At 35.0% G+C, this 18,165-nt stretch overlaps 1 protein-coding gene across 3 annotated transcripts in view; it reads left to right on the top strand.

Annotated features, from left to right (window-relative positions):
- Positions 1 to 17,574, top strand: part of NDUFAF6 (NADH:ubiquinone oxidoreductase complex assembly factor 6) — a 30,288-nt gene extending 12,714 nt beyond the window's left edge. For 2 of the 3 annotated variants that reach the window (XM_036232885.1, XM_036232886.1), the window contains 6 exons: positions 1,037 to 1,093; positions 4,500 to 4,602; positions 5,599 to 5,732; positions 6,388 to 6,489; positions 8,464 to 8,520; positions 12,375 to 17,081. In XM_036232885.1, the coding sequence (XP_036088778.1) occupies positions 1,037 to 1,093; positions 4,500 to 4,602; positions 5,599 to 5,732; positions 6,388 to 6,489; positions 8,464 to 8,520; positions 12,375 to 12,503 (582 nt within the window). In that variant the 3' untranslated portion in view covers positions 12,504 to 17,081. Of the gene's footprint in view, positions 1 to 1,036; positions 1,094 to 4,499; positions 4,603 to 5,598; positions 5,733 to 6,387; positions 6,490 to 8,463; positions 8,521 to 12,374 lie in introns of all 3 variants that reach the window. The other variant, XM_016125414.2, reaches the window with a different exon arrangement.
- Positions 17,575 to 18,165: the final 591 nt, after the last annotated feature.

An 18,165-nucleotide genomic window follows, 5' to 3' on the forward strand; every position in this document is an offset into this window, starting at 1 on the left:
TAATTCATTGTGCAATTATCATTCCCCTGGCAACTAATCAACTTTAAGACAATGCAGATATTCTACTCCTCATTAATTTCCCCTAAAGCTTAGCAGTCATTGATTATTCTAATTGGATTTTGTTTTTACTATTATGATTGCAGAATGATAATTTTCCAATTCTAATACTCTGTCCACATTTACCAGTTGGCGGTCTACTATAAGCAAGAACTGTCACTCTCCTATATTTATTTGTTTATTAATTATTTTTATGGACTCATGAATTCCAATTTTTTCTAGTAGTTTATAATTTATTACTAAACTTAATAATTTTGATATTCAAATAGTCCCAGATTTGGATAGCAAGAACCCCTTTAAACTGGCTCCTGTGTCTTTAAGACATGCTCCCCCATAATTTTTTTGAACACTTTCTGTTTTCTGGCATAGTAAAATATTCTAGGGTCATCTTGAATCTCCCTTGCCCCAACTCTGGAATCACTCATTTCTCTAGAGCCCTATTTTTTGGGGGGGATGGTATTAGAGACCAAGATCTGGGCACCATGTATGCTCTTTCCCACTGGAGTGTCTTATTTGCTAAGATAACACTGTCCCCTGCAGATTATCATCTTTGGAGTTTTAGTTACTCTTTTCTTTTTTAGAGAAGTAGTTATTTTCATTAAATAGTATCTTTATCCTATGGAAAAAAGTTTATAATAAGTAAGTTTAGAAGTTTGGGTGTATCACATAACAGAAGCTCAGTATTGAATTCTTGTTTTGTTTTTGTTTTGAAAGTGGAATCATCAAATTACTAGTAATATAAGAAGAAAAGACAGATTAGTGGAAAAGTTTCGGATATATTATCTTTACTTGGAAATGTTTTGAAATGTTTTCTGGGGACATTTTCTTTTCCCCTGGTATTTCTTTAACATGGCTGTTTATCTGATGATGAGTTATTACAAATGTTCCTTTACTTAGTTTTGTATTTGGTTGTTATTTTATTCAGGTCTGCAGAAGTAATTTTTCATGCTTTCTACTTATACAACACTCTTGTTTTTAGGCTGTCAAAAGACATAATCTGACTAAAAGATGGCTTATGAAAATCATTGATGAAAGAGTAAGTTGAACTTGCTAAATTCTTAACTTTTTTTTCCTTTTTAATCCTTAAGCTAATTTTTCAGGGGGTGAGGGGGAATACTTTTGTATGTCTATGTGTGGAGATATTTAGAGGACTATGTGATTTTATCCGTTCTCTGTCACTGTATGCTACCTGCCTCAGTCCCTCCTCTCCCCCTGCACTTTGAGACAGACAAGTAAAGATGGGCACCCAGGCAGAGGCATATGTGTACACATCCACACTCTACTGTTTTGGTTTTTTAAATGGAAATTTTCATTTCAATTCTACATACAGATGTAGAGAGAATAGTGTAATATACTTTCATGTATCTGTCACACAGTTTTAATAGTTTATAAACACATGTCCAGTTTGTTTCATCTGTATTCTACCAACTCCCCTCACTAACTGCCATTGAATTGTTTTAAAGTAAACGCCAGGCATTTGATCTGCAAATATATATGTGTCTTGAAAAGAAAAAAACTTAAAAAAAACATAACCACAATACAATGATCATATCTTAAAAAATTATGAGTAGTTCCTTAATATCATCAAATCTCGAGTAGTCATACACATTCCTTTATGTACACACAGTATTTGGATCAATGTCCAAATAGTGAAAGGAATAAGGAAAGGCCGAGAGTTCTAGTGAGCGGAATTCTATACTAAATTCTTAGAACTGAGTTCTAGTTCCAGCAGCAGCAAACACCCAAGTGTACAAATTGCTCGATGACCTGGGTTGACTTGTATAATCTTTCTGACACATTGTTGTCTCAGTGTCCTTACTGGCCTAATACTCCTCATGTGCTGTTGTCATGAAAATGTAAGTTAACTTAATCTGTTTGGATATGATCTATTAATAACCATAAGCTGTGGTAGTAGTACAAGCCAAAATGAGATAATGACTTCAGCATGAATAAAAATTGCTCCATTAGTCTATAGGGTTAATCAGCACTAAGAAAATCTATTTTTTCAGGTGCCTTCTGTTTTTATGATGTAAAGAAAATTAGAGAACTCAAGATAGAGATAACTTTTCTGTTTAATGGAAAATAACATTTGGCATTTGCCGGAAGGGATATTTAAAAATAACAGACTGGCATCAATTGCCTTCTCATTGATCTATAGATTCAGTGCAATCCCTGTGAAAATTCCAGCTGCTTTTTTTTTTTTGCAGAAATTGACAAGTTGATTCTAAAATTCCTATGAGACACAGGATCACCAAGATAATCTTGAAAACAAGAATAAAGTTGGAGGACTTACATTTTTCGATTTTGAAACTTAACTACAAAGTTACAAAAATCAAACTGTGTGGCGTTGGCATAGTGTAGACATATAGACCTATAGAATAGAATCGAGAGTCCAGAAATAAACCTGTATATTTATAGTCAATTGTATTTTGACAAGGGTGTGAAGGTAATTCATTGGGGGAAAGAATAACCTTTTCAACAGGGACAACTAGATATCCACATGCAAAGGAATGAATTTGGACTTCTACCTCACACGACATACAAAAACTTACTCAAAGTGGATCCAAGATCTAAATGTAAGAGTTAAACTGTAAAACTCTGAGGAGAAAGTATAGGTATAAATCTTAGCAACTTTAGGTTGGGCAGAAGCAATAAGAGAAAAATAGATAATTTAACTTTATCAAAATTAAAAAATTCAAGAAAGTAAAAAGACAGTCCATAGAATGGGAGAAAGTATTTGCCAGTTATATACTTGATAAAAGACTAGTATCTAGTATATGTACAGAACTCTTAAAACTCAGCAGTGAAAAATGATAATCCAATTTAAAAATAGGCAAGGAATTTGAGTAAACATTTCTCCAAGGAAGATATACAAATGACCAATAAGCACCTAAAAAGATGTTCAACATCTTTTTATTAGGGAAATGCAAATCAAAACTACAATGAGATACCAGTAACTTCATACCCTTTAGGATAGCTATAATAGAAAAGATGAATGATAACAAGTGTTGGTGAGGATGGAGAAATTGGAACATTTCATACATTACTTATGGGAATGTAAAATTGTACAGCCGCTTTGGAAAACTGGCAGTTCTTTAAAAAGTTAAACATAGAGTTACCATAGACACAGCAGTTTCACTCCTAGGTTTATACCCAAGAGAAATGAAAACATATGTCCACACAAAACTTGTACCCAAGAGAAATGAAAACATATGTCCACACAAAACTTGTACACAAGTGTTTATAGCAGCATTAATTATAATAGTCCAAAATTGAGAACGACGTATAGTCTGTCAGTGAATAAACAAAATATGATATATCCATAAAATAGAGTATTTATTATTTCTTCAATTAGAAAGAGTGAAGTACTGATAGATGCTCCAACATGGATGAACCTTGATAACATCCTAATTGAAAGAAGCCAGATACAAAAAGCCACATATTATATCGTTGTATGTTTATAAAATGTCCCAAACACACAAATCTATGGGAACAAAGTAGATTAGTGGTTTTTCAGGAGATGGAAGTAAGGAAAATGGGAAGTGACTGCTTAATGGATATAGAATTTCTTTTTGAGGTGATAAAAACATTCTGTAATTAGTGGTGATAGCTGCACAACTTTGTGAATATACTAAAAACCACTGAACTCTATTTTAAAGGGTAAAATTTTATGGTATGCGAATTATGTGTCAATTTTTTTTAAATGTAAAGATCTGGACATTTTTTTCCTGGGATTGTTGCTGGTGCCAATTTCCTCCTGATTAAAAAAAAGGAGGAAGGGGTGTATTACCTTGGCAATAGTCTTTATATTATTGTAAAAGCTACTAGAGTTTACTAAGATTTATATTTTTCTGTTTCTTGGATAGAGTGTTCAATTCATCAATCCTGCTACTTTACTGAGCCTGGTTTCTTTTGGGGCAGGGGAACTGGGTATGAATTGCTTTTCTTTTTCTAGGCACCTTTTCCTTTTTAAGGGCATAGGCTTAACAGTCAAAATGTGTGGGTTTGAGTCCTATCTCAACCATTTATTAGCTGTGTGACCTTGGGCATGTTACCGAATGTGTCTATGGCTCAGTTCTTCATCTGCAAAATGAAAAAGTATTAATTCATTAACTTTTTGGAGGGGTTGCAAAGATTAAGAAGATAATGTCTAAAGTGAGAGCTCAGTGAAGTCAGTTTCTCATGATACCTTGGGCTATTGAAGGAATTAAGAATTAGGTCAATCTGTGGTGATTTGTGTATTGCGATTATTTCTAAGGTATTATTTTGAGGGTGATTTGTAAGAATGAATGAGTAGAACTTTAATATTTCAATTTTATTTTAATCTTACTGTATACTATATATATTTAATATCTTTATTATTCAGTCCTTTTGAGCAAAACAGGTGTCTTTCTGTATAAATTTTGATAATTCAGCAAATTGTTTGCCTTTCGTTTGACTAGGAAAAAAATTTGGATGACAAAGCATATCGTAATATCCAGGAACTGGAGAATTATGCCGAAAACACACAGAGCTCTCTTCTTTATTTAACACTAGAAATACTAGGTAAGGTTTTCTTTCTATTTCATACTTTTTCAAATAAAATACCTTTCAGCCTTCATTCTTTTATAATTCGACGATCTAACCAGTTTAACACTGAAGTTTTTGTGCCATTTATAACCAAACAACTTCTTTTTTTTTTTCTTTTTTTTTTTTTTTGAGCAAGAAGGGGAATATATATCTTTCTTTGACGTGCAGACTAATCAAAATATTTAGGCTCTAATAAAAGTGACCTAGCTACCTCATGAGACTGTTGTAGTTAATAACCTGGTAATTATAGATGCTTTTACTTTTTTAAACATCTACAAATTGAAAGGCCTGTAGCTTGATTCTGCCTTCTCTGTCAATAATACTTCTCCATGTAAAAAATAAATAAATAACAGAAGAAATAAACCTTCATTTCTAAATTTTTCTGTAAAAATTTAAAATATTTCTTTAAAAAAAACCAACAAAAACTAATTTAGATGGTACTTTTACTCTGCTAACTTTATTCTAAGTTGATGAAGTCTTATTGTAATGAGGATTGTAGTGAAGAAGGTAATACGTCTTTAGGTCACTCTAAAAGAATAACACAAGTCCCTAGTGAATTTCCCAGGCCTGTTCTGCCTGCCCGTTTGGCCACATGTTTGCCAATACAATGAAAAAACGTTTGTTAAGCACATACTTAAAATGAGGTCATATGGAAATTGCACTGAGAAGAAATGGAAGACTTGTAATGTTTTCCATGATAGCTGATTAAAATTCCCAGTGTGTTCTTGGTATGCTGTAGTCTGAGAAAAACTCTTATTTAAAAGTTGAAGTGTAGAGACCTGCCTGTGGCAAATGGTCAACTTTTTTTTGTGCCCAGAGTTTTACTCAAAGATCTTGCTTTTCACATATTAATGAATTAGGATAAACATCTAGTTTTACATGTTTAGGTGATTTCTCTTTGCTACTTCTGTAGACTTGTTAAGCATTTAAAGAGAAAGGAGCAGCCCCGCTGTTTAATTTCTAAAATCATAGGTATAAAGGATCTTCATGCAGATCATGCTGCAAGTCACATTGGAAAAGCACAAGGCATTGTCACTTGTTTGAGAGCAACACCGTATCATGGTACCAGAAGAAGGGTGTTCCTTCCCATGGATATTTGTATGCTGGTAAGGCTGTTATTTGTGCACTGTACTAATTTACCTCAGGAATATTGAAGAGATGTTATCTCTTGGTTCTTTGCTTAGTCTATTCGAGTAACCGCTTTGAAATGAATGCATATCACCTTTTTGCTCCATAGTTATCAAGTGAGAATTTCATCAATCAGGCATTTTAGGTCTCTGGTGGAGCTATACAAAAGAAGATCCAGAGAACCTCAATTGGTGTAGCTTCATGTTGCTGCCCTCCTCCCTCCTCAGCAATTAGAGTCATTATTCCTAGTGCTTACTGTAGCCTCTTCTTTATTTTAAATAAAGGAAGTTAAGTCTTTTAAAAATATTGTTTATGAGAACTTTCGTTTTCTATATGAGTTTTTTTGTCTGTACTTTTAAACTTTTTATGTGTTCAGTTTTTTTCCTTGTATATTTTCTACCTATAACTGTTGTTAAGTAACATCTTGTGTTGCATATTATTCCAAGAGCGTGTGTATATTTATGTGTGTCTCCTATATATACACACACACAACAGGCACAGATACACATATATGTACACATATATTTTTAAAAACAAAAATAGGCATTATACTGTTCTCTTATTTATTTTCTTGAGCTAAGTTAGTTTTAAGTGAGCTTTTCGATCGCCAATATAATGTATTTTCCAACACAGCATGGTGTTTCACAAGAGGATTTTCTGCGGAAGAACCAAGATAAAAATGTGAGAGATGTGATATATGATATTGCCAGCCAGGCACACTTGCACCTAAAGCATGTAAGTAGCTTCTTGTTGCCAAATTATTTAGGAAACTTTCTAGGTGTGGCTATTTCTGGAGCATGTTACGGTGTTCCCTACTGGGCAGTCTGTAATTCATCTTATTTAAATCCCAGTGGATTTATCTCAGGGATGACTGAGATAAACTTTCTCCACTTAAAAAAAATCCTCCTCTGAGCAGATGTATACACCCTTAACAGAGTAAATCAAGCCTGAGCTGCCTCATTTAGGCTTCTCTGACGTCTCCAGCCACCATTTTTCTGTTTCTCAGGGAGCAGTGTGCTTTTGCCTTATAAGGCTAGCCCCTCCCCTACCTCTTCCAGGACTGCACCTTGTCTCTGCTGTCTTGCTTGGGGTTTTTACTTGGCCTCTCTGACAGCTGGCCCCTTGTATCTTGTTTGTTGCTACTGCCTGAAGTTACAGGAAGCCCAGGGACCCTTCCGTTCCTTATTTTTCTCTCACAATTAACCTTTTTTGAATAGGTGATCTGTATTCATTGTTACCTCAAGGCCCTCACCACCCTTGCACTGTTTATCATGATGTAATTTGGCTTCCATTTGCCCACTCTAACAATAATCACTAGTAAATAATCTTATTGCCACAGTTAAAGAGTGTTTATTTTAGAGAGAGTAGATGTAACAGAGGTGGAATCAATTAGACTAGATAACTGATTGTGGCAGGATCAGGGAGAGAGAAAGTTGAATGCTGCACAGAGTTCAAATAGAGATGGTGATGGTGCCATCCAGAGACAATAATAAAAAAGCAGTGACATGCTAGGTGCTGATCTATAGACTTTGGACTAGCTGCTGGACGTCACTGAATATAGGGAGATTAGAGGGCATTTAGAGAGATGGACTATTGAAGAATGCAGGACTGTGCCTTTGAAAGGAGCAGAACTGGAGAAAGATTTAGGTGTCATACACACAGGATAAAGCTCTGGATTTGGATGGTGTTGCCCAAGGAGAATGTCCATCTAGGCAGGAGGACCAAGGGCAGAATCTCAAGGTCTACATCTGTTTCCCATGTTGAAGGAGAAAAGGCCATTTATTAGGAAGACGAAGGAAGGAATGATCAAAGAAGTAGGAGAACTGAGAGTTGATGTGTTGAAAACCAAGGGAGGAGCAAATTCCAAGAAAAGGGAATAGTAAAGTTGTGCATGCTACAGGGAGATTGAAGAGAAAAGATGGATATGATGGTTAGTAAATCGTGGATGATTTTAAAGACAGCAATTTTAGTAGACCAGGGTAAAACCAAAAGGTAGCGGGTTAAGTCAGCCAGGCAGTAGAGGCGGTTATCTGACAATATAAATGAAAACCTGGAGACAGGAGCAGGCTTGGTGAGTGCAGAAAGATGGACATGAGCCTGAGTGGATCAGGGCTTCATTGTCCCTAGTAGTAGGAAGGTCTGTTGCATAGGTAAGTTTAGAGTCAAGCTGTGGAGACCTTTGAATTCCAAGAGGAATAGTCGAAACTTGATCTTAGGGAGATAAGCTACAGAAAGTAAAAATAAAACAATGATTTAAGGACTTTAACCTGACTGGCTATGTGGCATGAATTAAAGGGTGGAGAACACAGAGGTAGGAAGATCAGCTAGGAGGATCTTCTATTTATCTAAATAGGAGATGATGACAATCTAAACTGGGGCGGTGCTGGGTCTTGTTGACTCAGATATTTCTCCATTTACCCCAACCACAGAGCTAGAGCGTCAAAAGTTTAAGATGTTATAGGCAGTTGGAAAATGCCAAAGCCAGTCTGTAAGAAAGAATGGAATTCCTAATATAGTACTTTTATGTTAGACCTTTTAGGCTTAAGAAATTAATCTTAATCGACAGGAGATGGGAATGTTTTTTTGTTTTTGAGAGAGACCCTAATTGTGTTGTTAAACTGGCACATTTTGTTCACTTTCTGGGGGAGAGTGTTTATTTTCAGAAATATTTCTATTTCAAACTAGTTTCCTTTTGTCTTCCTTTTTTAGGCTAGGACCTTCCACAAAAGTGTTCCTGTGAAAGCATTTCCTGCTTTTCTTCAGACAGTAAGTAGAGGAACAGAAAAGGCTGTTTAATTAATGAAGTAGACGTGTATGACCTCTTTTTTTATTTTATGAGGTTCCCAATGTGGTGCTTTAGTTCAGAGGCTGTTTGTTTCCCTCCCTTACAGTTTTGTTAGTTGTCTCTTGCCTTAGTGATGGTAGTGCCTGGGTTTCCTAGAGACAGGTGGGTGTAGTCAGAGTTAGCACTGACTGCATCGCGTGGAATCTGCTCTGCCACTTGCGAACCATGAGAATTTAAGGCTCTTAGCTACTATGTTACTCAGTTTACTCATAGGTAAAATGGGAGTCGTGTGAGAAACTACCTCATAGGATTGTTAGGCAACATGTAGCTGAGTATTACTTATGATTCCAGTAATATGTTCTCCTTTGGGACCATACTGTACTGTATTCCTGAACAGTGTTCACAGACCAGTGCTGCATCAGAATAACCTGGAAAGCTTTGAAAAATACAGATTCCTGGGTTGTTCTTAACTAAGTAAGACTCTGGGGATTGAGGAGGGTGGGACTCCTAGGAGAATCTGTGATTTAAAGAAGTTGCCCAGTGATTCCACCGTGTGGCCAGTTGAAAAGTCAAAATGGCTTCCAGTGATTTAGCACCTATTAATTATGGGACAGGCTTTGAGCTAGGTCATTTCATACATTATTCCTAATCATCCTTAGGCATGGTTTACTTCATTTTGTAGGCAAAAAACAAGATTTAAAGGTTTGCGATCTTTGAAAATTGAAAATGCGTACCTTTTCTACAATATCAAAAAACATCTCCCTTTTCCCCTAAAATATGTTAAAGAATCATATTTATCCCTTTACATCTTCTATCCTAGGTTTCAGATCTGAGTGTTCATAATCATTTTGTTTCTCTACTGGGTTTACTTATTATAAAAGTAATACATTAATATTTTAGATGTTTATCTAATATAAGAGGAGGCAAAAGAAGAAATTAGAATCCTCTCACGGTTTGATCCTTTCCAGAGATAATATCTGTTCATCTATCTGGATGTTTTATGTTCATAAAATTACATATGTATTTTTGTATAAATGGGGTGTCAAGCATCTTTCTATCAACACATACTGTTTTATATCACTGTTTTTCAATGGTTATTTATTTGGTTATTTGGTCTTAATGATTATTTGCTGATGTACCATCACCCGTTTAACTTACTCTCTAATTTAAGCTCTATGAAATTTAAGGGCTTTGTTTTATTCACTTGTGAGAAAAAAGTTCTTTTCAACTCTGGTTACCGATTAGAATCCCTTGGGGAGCTTTAAATATAAAAAGATTTAAACAAACAAACAAACAAACAAGTGATGTTAGGCCTCTCCCCAAACCAATTAAATCACAATATCTTAAGAGATTGGATCCAGACATTGATACTTTTAAAAGCTCCCCTAGTAATTGTGAAGTATACTAGGCTAAGAACCACTATCTGAGACTAGTGGTTCTCGCTGTGTGGCCCCTGGACCAGCAATGTTGGCCTCACCTGGGAACTTGTTAAAAATGCAGATCTTGGGCCCCACTGCAGACCAAGTGAATCAGACACTCTTGGGGCTGGAGCCTAGCTGTTTCCATTCTGTGCTAGGAGAAACTGAAGGGACTGCTACTGGCTTACATCCTCAGTCCAACTGGGGTACATCTCTTCTTGTTTGTTTTATATGTGAGATATCCCTTAATTATTTTGTCCAAATAAAAGGTTTTGCTGCTTAAAAACTATTTGAAAATGACTAGGGTATAGTATCTTCTTCTCCATAGATGAAGTTTGAAAAAGCCATATTCAGAAATTATAATGTCTTTGAAAATTTTACAGTGAATTTGTTATATCAAACAATTTATTTACTGTTAGCCAAACTTTCCTTTGAACCTCATCCTAATTTGTGAATGTCCAGTTGAGCTCTAATTTGGAGGTCATGTATTTTAATGGAATTTTCTCGTAGTTGTAAAAGCAATACTTTCTCATATTAGAGATGTGGACAACATAAAAGGAATATTAGAAGACAGTAACCATCACCTATAATTCAAAGACCCAGAGATAACCACTATTTATTCAGTTTCTTTTTTTTAAATGAATTTTTATACATAGTTAAAATCACTCTTTATATGTCAGTGTCCTACTTATCAAGCATTTAACCAGATCATTAAAAATATAAGTATATTTAATGGCTGTTTAGTATTTTTTTATATGCCTGTACCTAAATTTCATTAACTATTCTTTATAATTAGATACTTTATAAAGCTATTAAAATGGACATAATAAATTCTTAGATATGGGAAATTGATCACAACATATTGAGATAAAAAAGCATATTTAGAACATTACAAATAATACAAGCTCTTTTTTCTAAAAAGAAGAAAATGTCAAAGTATACTAAAATATCCTCAGTTTATTATTTTAAAATGTTTAATATTTGATTATCTACAAATGAATATGATTTATCTGTGTATATATGCACTTATTATAAAGCATAGCATAACAGACACCCATAAACGCTCCACTCAGTCCAAGAACTAGAAAGACACCGTTAAATTGCACTCTTGTGTTTTCTCCATCTCATTGCCCTGCCTCTGCCTTCTTCCTCTAAGTAGCTATTCCGAATTTTATATTTATTATTCTTACTTTTATTCCAAAAAAAATTTCCTTACTTTATGTATTCCTAAACATGTTGCTTAATTTTATTTTCGAGCTTTATAAAAATAGGTCATTTTCAGTTTGTCTTCTAGGTCACACACACACACACACGTTTCTAAGATTTATTCCTATCATTGCATCTAGCTACAGTACATTCATTTCATTGCAGCATAATATTCCATTGTGTGAAGTTTATGTCTCCCTTTTTTTTGTCAAAGCACTTGTGGGTAGAGGTGTTTTGCTAATATAACCAAGGTAGTCATGCATATTCATGCACGTATCTCCTATTGTGCATATATAAGTTTAGGGTTTAAAAAATAGACACAAAATTTGTATGTACCTCATCTGTTTATAAGTGTATAGGAAAAAAGTCTGGGAGAAAATCCAGTCCTTTTGTTTTCTTTCTGCTCATCTGTGTATTCTAGAGAATCCGCAAGCATCATCACTGTTGGATCACACAGGTTGTGATGCAGAGTTCTAAGGGGAACTGTACACGTGGACTGAAGAGAGTGGTGCCTCTTAGAATTGTGCAGTGTAAAGCTGAGTCGCTTCTCAGTTTAGTAAGAAAGTTAATTGAAATAAAATAAAAATGTATAAATCAATAAAAGTAAGTGAAAACTGTAAAATAAAGAGTACTTACTGCCTATTGTCAGCATTTTCGATCTTGCTCCCATCCCATTGAAAGCTTTGTCAAGTTTTGTGTGATGGGGGAACCATGGGTGACATTTATAGGAACCTGCAATTGTTGCTGGTTGAAAATCATTTTCTAGCAGGAGCATGGAGGCCCATTAAACTTTGTCACAAAATAACTTTTTAAAGAAAGATCTTGAGCTCCTCCCCATGGCACAGTGCATTTTTACCGGCAGGGGTTGGTGGTGGTATTCATTTTCCTTGATTGAAACACCCTTTTGTATTCTACAATCTAGTAATAAGACCTGGCAAACAACAATTTCTCTGATCTTTTTACATTTTTGCTATCAGAATTGACTTACTATTTCTAGTACTAGCTCTGTGATCCTGTTTTACTGGCCTAATAGAAACTTCTGAGAAGATATCTTTATTTTCTCTCTCCTTTTTAACATTCTCATTTAAATTCTTAGTATGTAGAAGACCATCTCAGGGAAACTAAAATAGCCTTAATACTTGTAATTTTTCTTTAGTTTCTTTTAAATACTTGATCTTTCTATGATCTAGTAACCATTTTTCTTTTTCTAGGTTACTCTGGAGGACTATCTAAAGAAAATTCAGCAAGTGGATTTTGATATATTCCACCCATCTTTACAACAGAGGAGTACATTACTTCCATTATCTTTATATATTCAGTCATGGAGAAAAAGATATTAAAATAATTTTATGGCATTGATATTAATTTACTTTTATTAGTTTTACCAAAGTATACTTAGTAGGGTTCTTATTTACAAACAACAGGAACTGACTGTTTACTTAAGGAGAAAACATTTATTGGATGGGTGTGTGTAGCTAACAGAATTGATGAGAAGTTACTGTGGGGCTAGAGTGCCAAGACTAGCTGAGAGTCTGCCACAGGCACTGCCATTGTCACTATCAGCTCGACAGTGTCTGCTGTGCCACCCTGTAAATTCGGGCTGTGGGAAGGAGCATTCTTTTAGCTGTGCTTAGGCTGTAGGCTATGCTTCGCCACCAGGGGGCAGGGAGAAGAAATGTCTCTTCCCTCCCCCTCCCAGGGAGAAGACAGAAGGGGCTCAAGGAGTACACAGCTTGGCTTGCGGGCAGAGAGCCAGAAATCGGGGTCGCAAACAGCTGGGAAAAGTGCTTATTTAGGGGTCATGAAGAGTGAAGTTAATGTTTGAGGAGTGTTAGTCATTATGTTGAGCTTTATATCCCTAACATTTAATATTTTCAATCCTGTGAAAATTTATCCATTGTGATAAAATAACTTTAAGATAAGACAACTGGTCATAAGAGTTGGAACCCTAATTTGACTTTAGGTCTAATTTGAAAACTTGTACTTTTTTGTTAATGCCACTGCTTCACTCTCTGTCATTCTACATTGCTGTGTGATCATGAACAAAATTGTATTAACAAAACATGTATTAATGTAAATTATATTCACAAAATTGTATTGAACATTCATTAAGGGAATTCTACATTTTACTAGTCACGCTTCCCAGTGATAAACTCGGTACTGTGCACTTTCATCATTGTTCTTTGATCTTTAAACCTCTGTAAAATAAAGGACTTTTTGGTAATTAAATTTAAATTATAATATGTACACTAATTGCAAAAACAAAATTGTTTGCATTTCTGGTAATGGCAGGTCTGGACTTGGAATGAGGACTTTGAATCCCAAGGCCAGGATTATGCCAGTTTCCTTTTCTCGCCTTTTCTGTGGTCTTGTCTCCTGCCCATTCACAACTCTGGTGTACTGTTCCACTATCTCCTCTCTCTTACACCTTTGGTTTCAGCTATGAATTAGGGCCTACTGCAATTCTGAATTAGTGATAGCTTAAAATATTACTTTTTTGCAAATAAAACTCAAAAGGCTACTTAAGGGAAAGAATACATTGTGTTGTCATCTTGGGATTCCCTTAGCACCTAGAGTGGCTCCTGATTTAAACCAAGTAGAGATTAATAAATGTATAATTGAATGAATGTGCAATGTGATTGTATATGTTAGCATACTCAGTTGATACCGATGCTGAAAGAATATCCTCTCATTTAATTCTGTGGCTTTAAATAACATTCCAGCTTATCAGAAAAAGGCAAGGACAAGGAAATGGGATGCATTTCCTCTTGGAATTCTGAATGATCCAGGGTTGAAGAGTTCATTAGGTATAGTCTTTGTTAATTAGCATTGTTTGTGAGTCTTCCTAGGTTAAATTTGGCAGTAATCAGCTGCTAAGTATCTTGGTTCTTGTCTAAGGGTCTTTAAAAGAAGGGTTTAAACACTCAGCTGGATTACTGGATTCTTTACTGGTTCAGAAGCCAGTTTACTATTAAGTAAATTCAAAATGTTTTCTAAGCCATTTTAAATTTGATGCTTAAGGATTTGGATGAACTGAAGTTTTCAGTCTTCTAGAGATTAACATGGGGTCTTATTCAGAGACATTTACTGTACCATTCACTTTCTCATGTAAAAGAGACTCCCTTAGATGGTGCCAGCATTCTTTTTCAGTTTTCAATCTCTGTTTTTTAGAGCATTTTAAAGGAGTCAGATTTTCAAACCATCTAAAATGTATTTTGGTACTGAATATGTGGAGCGTAATAGATAACATGTTAAGTATAAATTATAGATTAATCTCAATATAGGCAAAGTTGCATGTCATTATAAAATGTTTTGGGTAGCTCCCAATTAATTGGCAATATCTTTCTCTCCTTTTGGTTAAATCTCTTACTTTTATGAAACTGAATTACTCTTGAGAAGTACACAGCAGCTAACACTTACTGAACATGATTTTCGGCAGGTGATGTGCTCTGTACTTTTATGCATTAATCTTCACAAAGAAGTAGGTCTTTATTTTCCAAATGATAAAACTGCCTCAGATGTTAAGTTCAAGGTCATACAGCTATTAGACCTAGAGCTGGATGCCAAATCTGCGTTACTTCAACGCCAAAGCCCACAGCCCATGTATTTTTACCCTTCTCGAGATTGTAAAATAAATTGCCAAGTTTAAAAGTTCAAGGACACAACTTTTTTCAGAAAAATTTACTACATAAAATTTAGGTACAAATTAGGTTTTAAAAAAGTATAGTTTACATAAATTCCAACTACAAATTAGGTGGTATAAGCAGAGGTAGCACCACTTTGGAGGACAAAGAAATTTTCCCAGAGGAGGTGGCATATGAGGGGTATCAGGGTTTGGGGAGGAGGTGTAGGTAAATGTTGTGGGGAGGTCCTGGCTGAGAGCATATGAACAAAGGCCAGGATGCAGGATGGATAGCCTTAATTTTTGGCTTTATGTAAAAAGAATAGAATGTAATGTTCAGAGAGGTCAGGAAAGCTTGTGAATAAAATTGGCCAGATCCCCTGGTCTAGTGAAACATTTTGAATTAGGATCAAAGGCATGAGAGTTTATAATTTAACCATTTCAGCAAATACCTAAGTTTCCTTGGGTTTGTTATAGCTCATGTAAATAGGACGCGTCTGCAGACACCAAGCATAATCAATTGCCTTGTCCAGAAAGATCTACAGAGTGTAAACATCATGCAGACAGTTATGAAAACCAAATATTATGCTACTGTTTGTACCTGTAAGGAGGACTGAGCACAAAACCACATTCATCCAGAATTGTAAAGGATGTCAAGTTGGTTTGGTAGGAGGGGAGAGGAATTGGGAGAGTGACTTTGAGAATACATTAAATACCTTGGACACCACTCTACCTGCTTTTTCCTATAACAGACATATTTCATGGGTAACTGCAATGTTATTTCTTAAAACTTAGGCACTTCAGTAGACATGAATTTTTCCATCAAATCTATATGTACTGGTTAAAAGAGTTTGTTAAAAAACAACAACAAAAAAAATAGTACATGGTGCAACAAATTACTAAATATGTAACTCATTCTGTAGTATAAGCTGAGTAAAGAAATGTTTAAAATTTAGATACAGAGCAGTAGAGTATAGGCTGTGAAGCACTTGCGACAAGTGTGTGGGATTTGAAGGCGCTTGACTGCCTGAGTTCAAATTCTAGTTGTATAACCTCAGCAAGTTACATTAACTATCTTGTGCCTCAGTCCATTTGTAAGGTGAGCAGAATGATATCAGCTTCAACAGTTGTGAGGAGTAAATGAGTTAACACATGTAAAATGCCTGGAACAGTGACTCACAGGTAGTAAACAATAAATATTCATATTATACAGAAGTCACAACCTGGCGGCCTGAACCAAGCTAGGCCAGTAGGCATATTTTGTTTCAAAGGCCTAACATTTTGTTTCAAAGGCCTAACATTGTGGACTCTCCATTTGGCCAACAGGTTCCAGCATGAGCTACAATCTCACAGCCAGCCTAATTCATACGTTCATGTTTTGCCTTGGTGTATTTGTTTTCCCATTTACTCTATAAGTACTTGAGTTTGTGACCAGTGGTTTGGAAGAATTTTGGATGGTGGATTAATAATAAAATGATTGCCAACTCGAATCTGCCTTCACAAAGTATAGCCATGCTTTCTCCCCGAAAGCCAGCTGTATTTCAACTATTATTTTTACAGGATTGTCCCTCACTTAGCTAAATTCTTTGAGTATAAGACAATGTTTTATTCTCCTTTGTTTCCCCACAGCCTGCCATAGATCCTAGTGCTGCTCCATATATCTTTGTGTGCCGCAGTATAAGGTGGTGTGGGCTCTCGGGAAATGTTATTGGTTTGGGCTGATAGGTGAAGAATGAACTGGAAGTGTGTGTCAGAGATGTGGCAGCTGGGCAGTGCAAGTGGCATTCAATAAACAAAGTTGTACACAATGAAAAAAAGTTTGTTGTTACTGTATCTGTATGAGGTGATGGATGTTCATTTATGGTAATCATTTCACAATATATTTAAGTCAAGACATGCAGTGCACTTTAAACAATGCTATGTGTCAATTACATCTCAATAAATCAAGAGGAAAAATTAGGTTGAGTATGATTGAAAAGCAGAAGAAGGAAAAGTATGGCTGGAAAGATGAATCATAGACACATTAAGATGTTTGGACTTAAGAATGACATGAAATTTGAAAATAAGTACCTTGACAATATTCTATAATGTGTTTTGTGTATATGTATGTGGTCATGGATATTATTTACATTTTTTCTAGTATAATTACATCTTTAGATAGCAGTACCTTTTAAATCAGATGTGAGATAGAATGTCTACTCTTATTTGGTAAGTCTGTGTGTTGACTTTTTCTTACCCTGTACAAATACTGTTTTCCTTTGAGTCACCCTTTCCTCATTAAATAGTTTTGCCGTGGTGTATTTGTTTTTCCTTTTATTAATCTCAGCTACTTAGTTATAAAGTAATATTCTGTGTGTTTAAACACAGGCATACAGATTGCATTTCTCAGAGAGCAAGTTCAAGAGCTTTTTAAAACCACAAGATCTCTTTTATAGGTGCTACAAAGGTTCTTTAGGAACTCAACATTAATGATTTGAGAAGCTGTTTCACTGTACCTTATATTTGTTTCTTGTGGTGGTTTTATCCTATGTTAATTTTCTGAGTTGACTAATAAGTTGAGAAAGTTCTCACTTAAATAACATAAAGATAACTCTTCCACCCCTTTCTTGTAAGCTCTTCCATGTGGTTGTTAGAATCTATGTGAATCTTGGTTTGTGGGAATATATAATATATACTCTTTCTTGAAAGGTTTTTAAAAAATGAATGTTTATTTTCTTTTTATACAAGTAACTTACATGTACTCTGCAGAAATTTTGAGGAAAAAATAAATACAAAAATGTAAAGGAAAAGTATTTTTTTAAATCAACCATAATTTACCAGTTAAGAGAGAACAACCATTAAGATTTTGGTCTATGTCCTTCCAATTTTTCCTTGGAATACATATAAAATACAAAATTGGCATATTCTATATATTGTTTTTTAGTCTGCATTTTAGCTTGGTACTACAATGTGGAAAAGATCATATTAGAAAAGCAATTTTTATTCTATAGAACATTATTTTAACTTAGTAGGAATATGCTATCTCTTATTTTGCGGTTGTTACCAATGTACCAAGGACCTCCCGCCTTCTGACGCCATCCTTTCCCCTGATAACAAAATGAAGTTGTTGAGGCCACCATCCCACATAATGTTTTGTGAAGAGCCTGCATAATAACCTTGCTAATATTTATAAGAATTTCCAGGGTGGCCTGGAACACAAGATCTCTGTACTCTTCAGTATAATTTCCTTTTCTTTTATGGATGAATTTGAACATCTTTTTCATGTATATAAATGCCATTTGTTTATCCTTTGATTTAATTTTTTTATATTCTTTGTGCACTTCAAGATTATAAAAAACTTTTCTCCCATTATTTCTTTTAGTATTTTTGTGTTTTCATTT

The sequence above is a fragment of the Rousettus aegyptiacus genome, unplaced genomic scaffold (genome assembly GCF_014176215.1).
Source record: "Rousettus aegyptiacus isolate mRouAeg1 unplaced genomic scaffold, mRouAeg1.p scaffold_m13_p_15, whole genome shotgun sequence".
In the NCBI taxonomy this organism is placed as follows: Eukaryota; Metazoa; Chordata; class Mammalia; order Chiroptera; family Pteropodidae; genus Rousettus; species Rousettus aegyptiacus.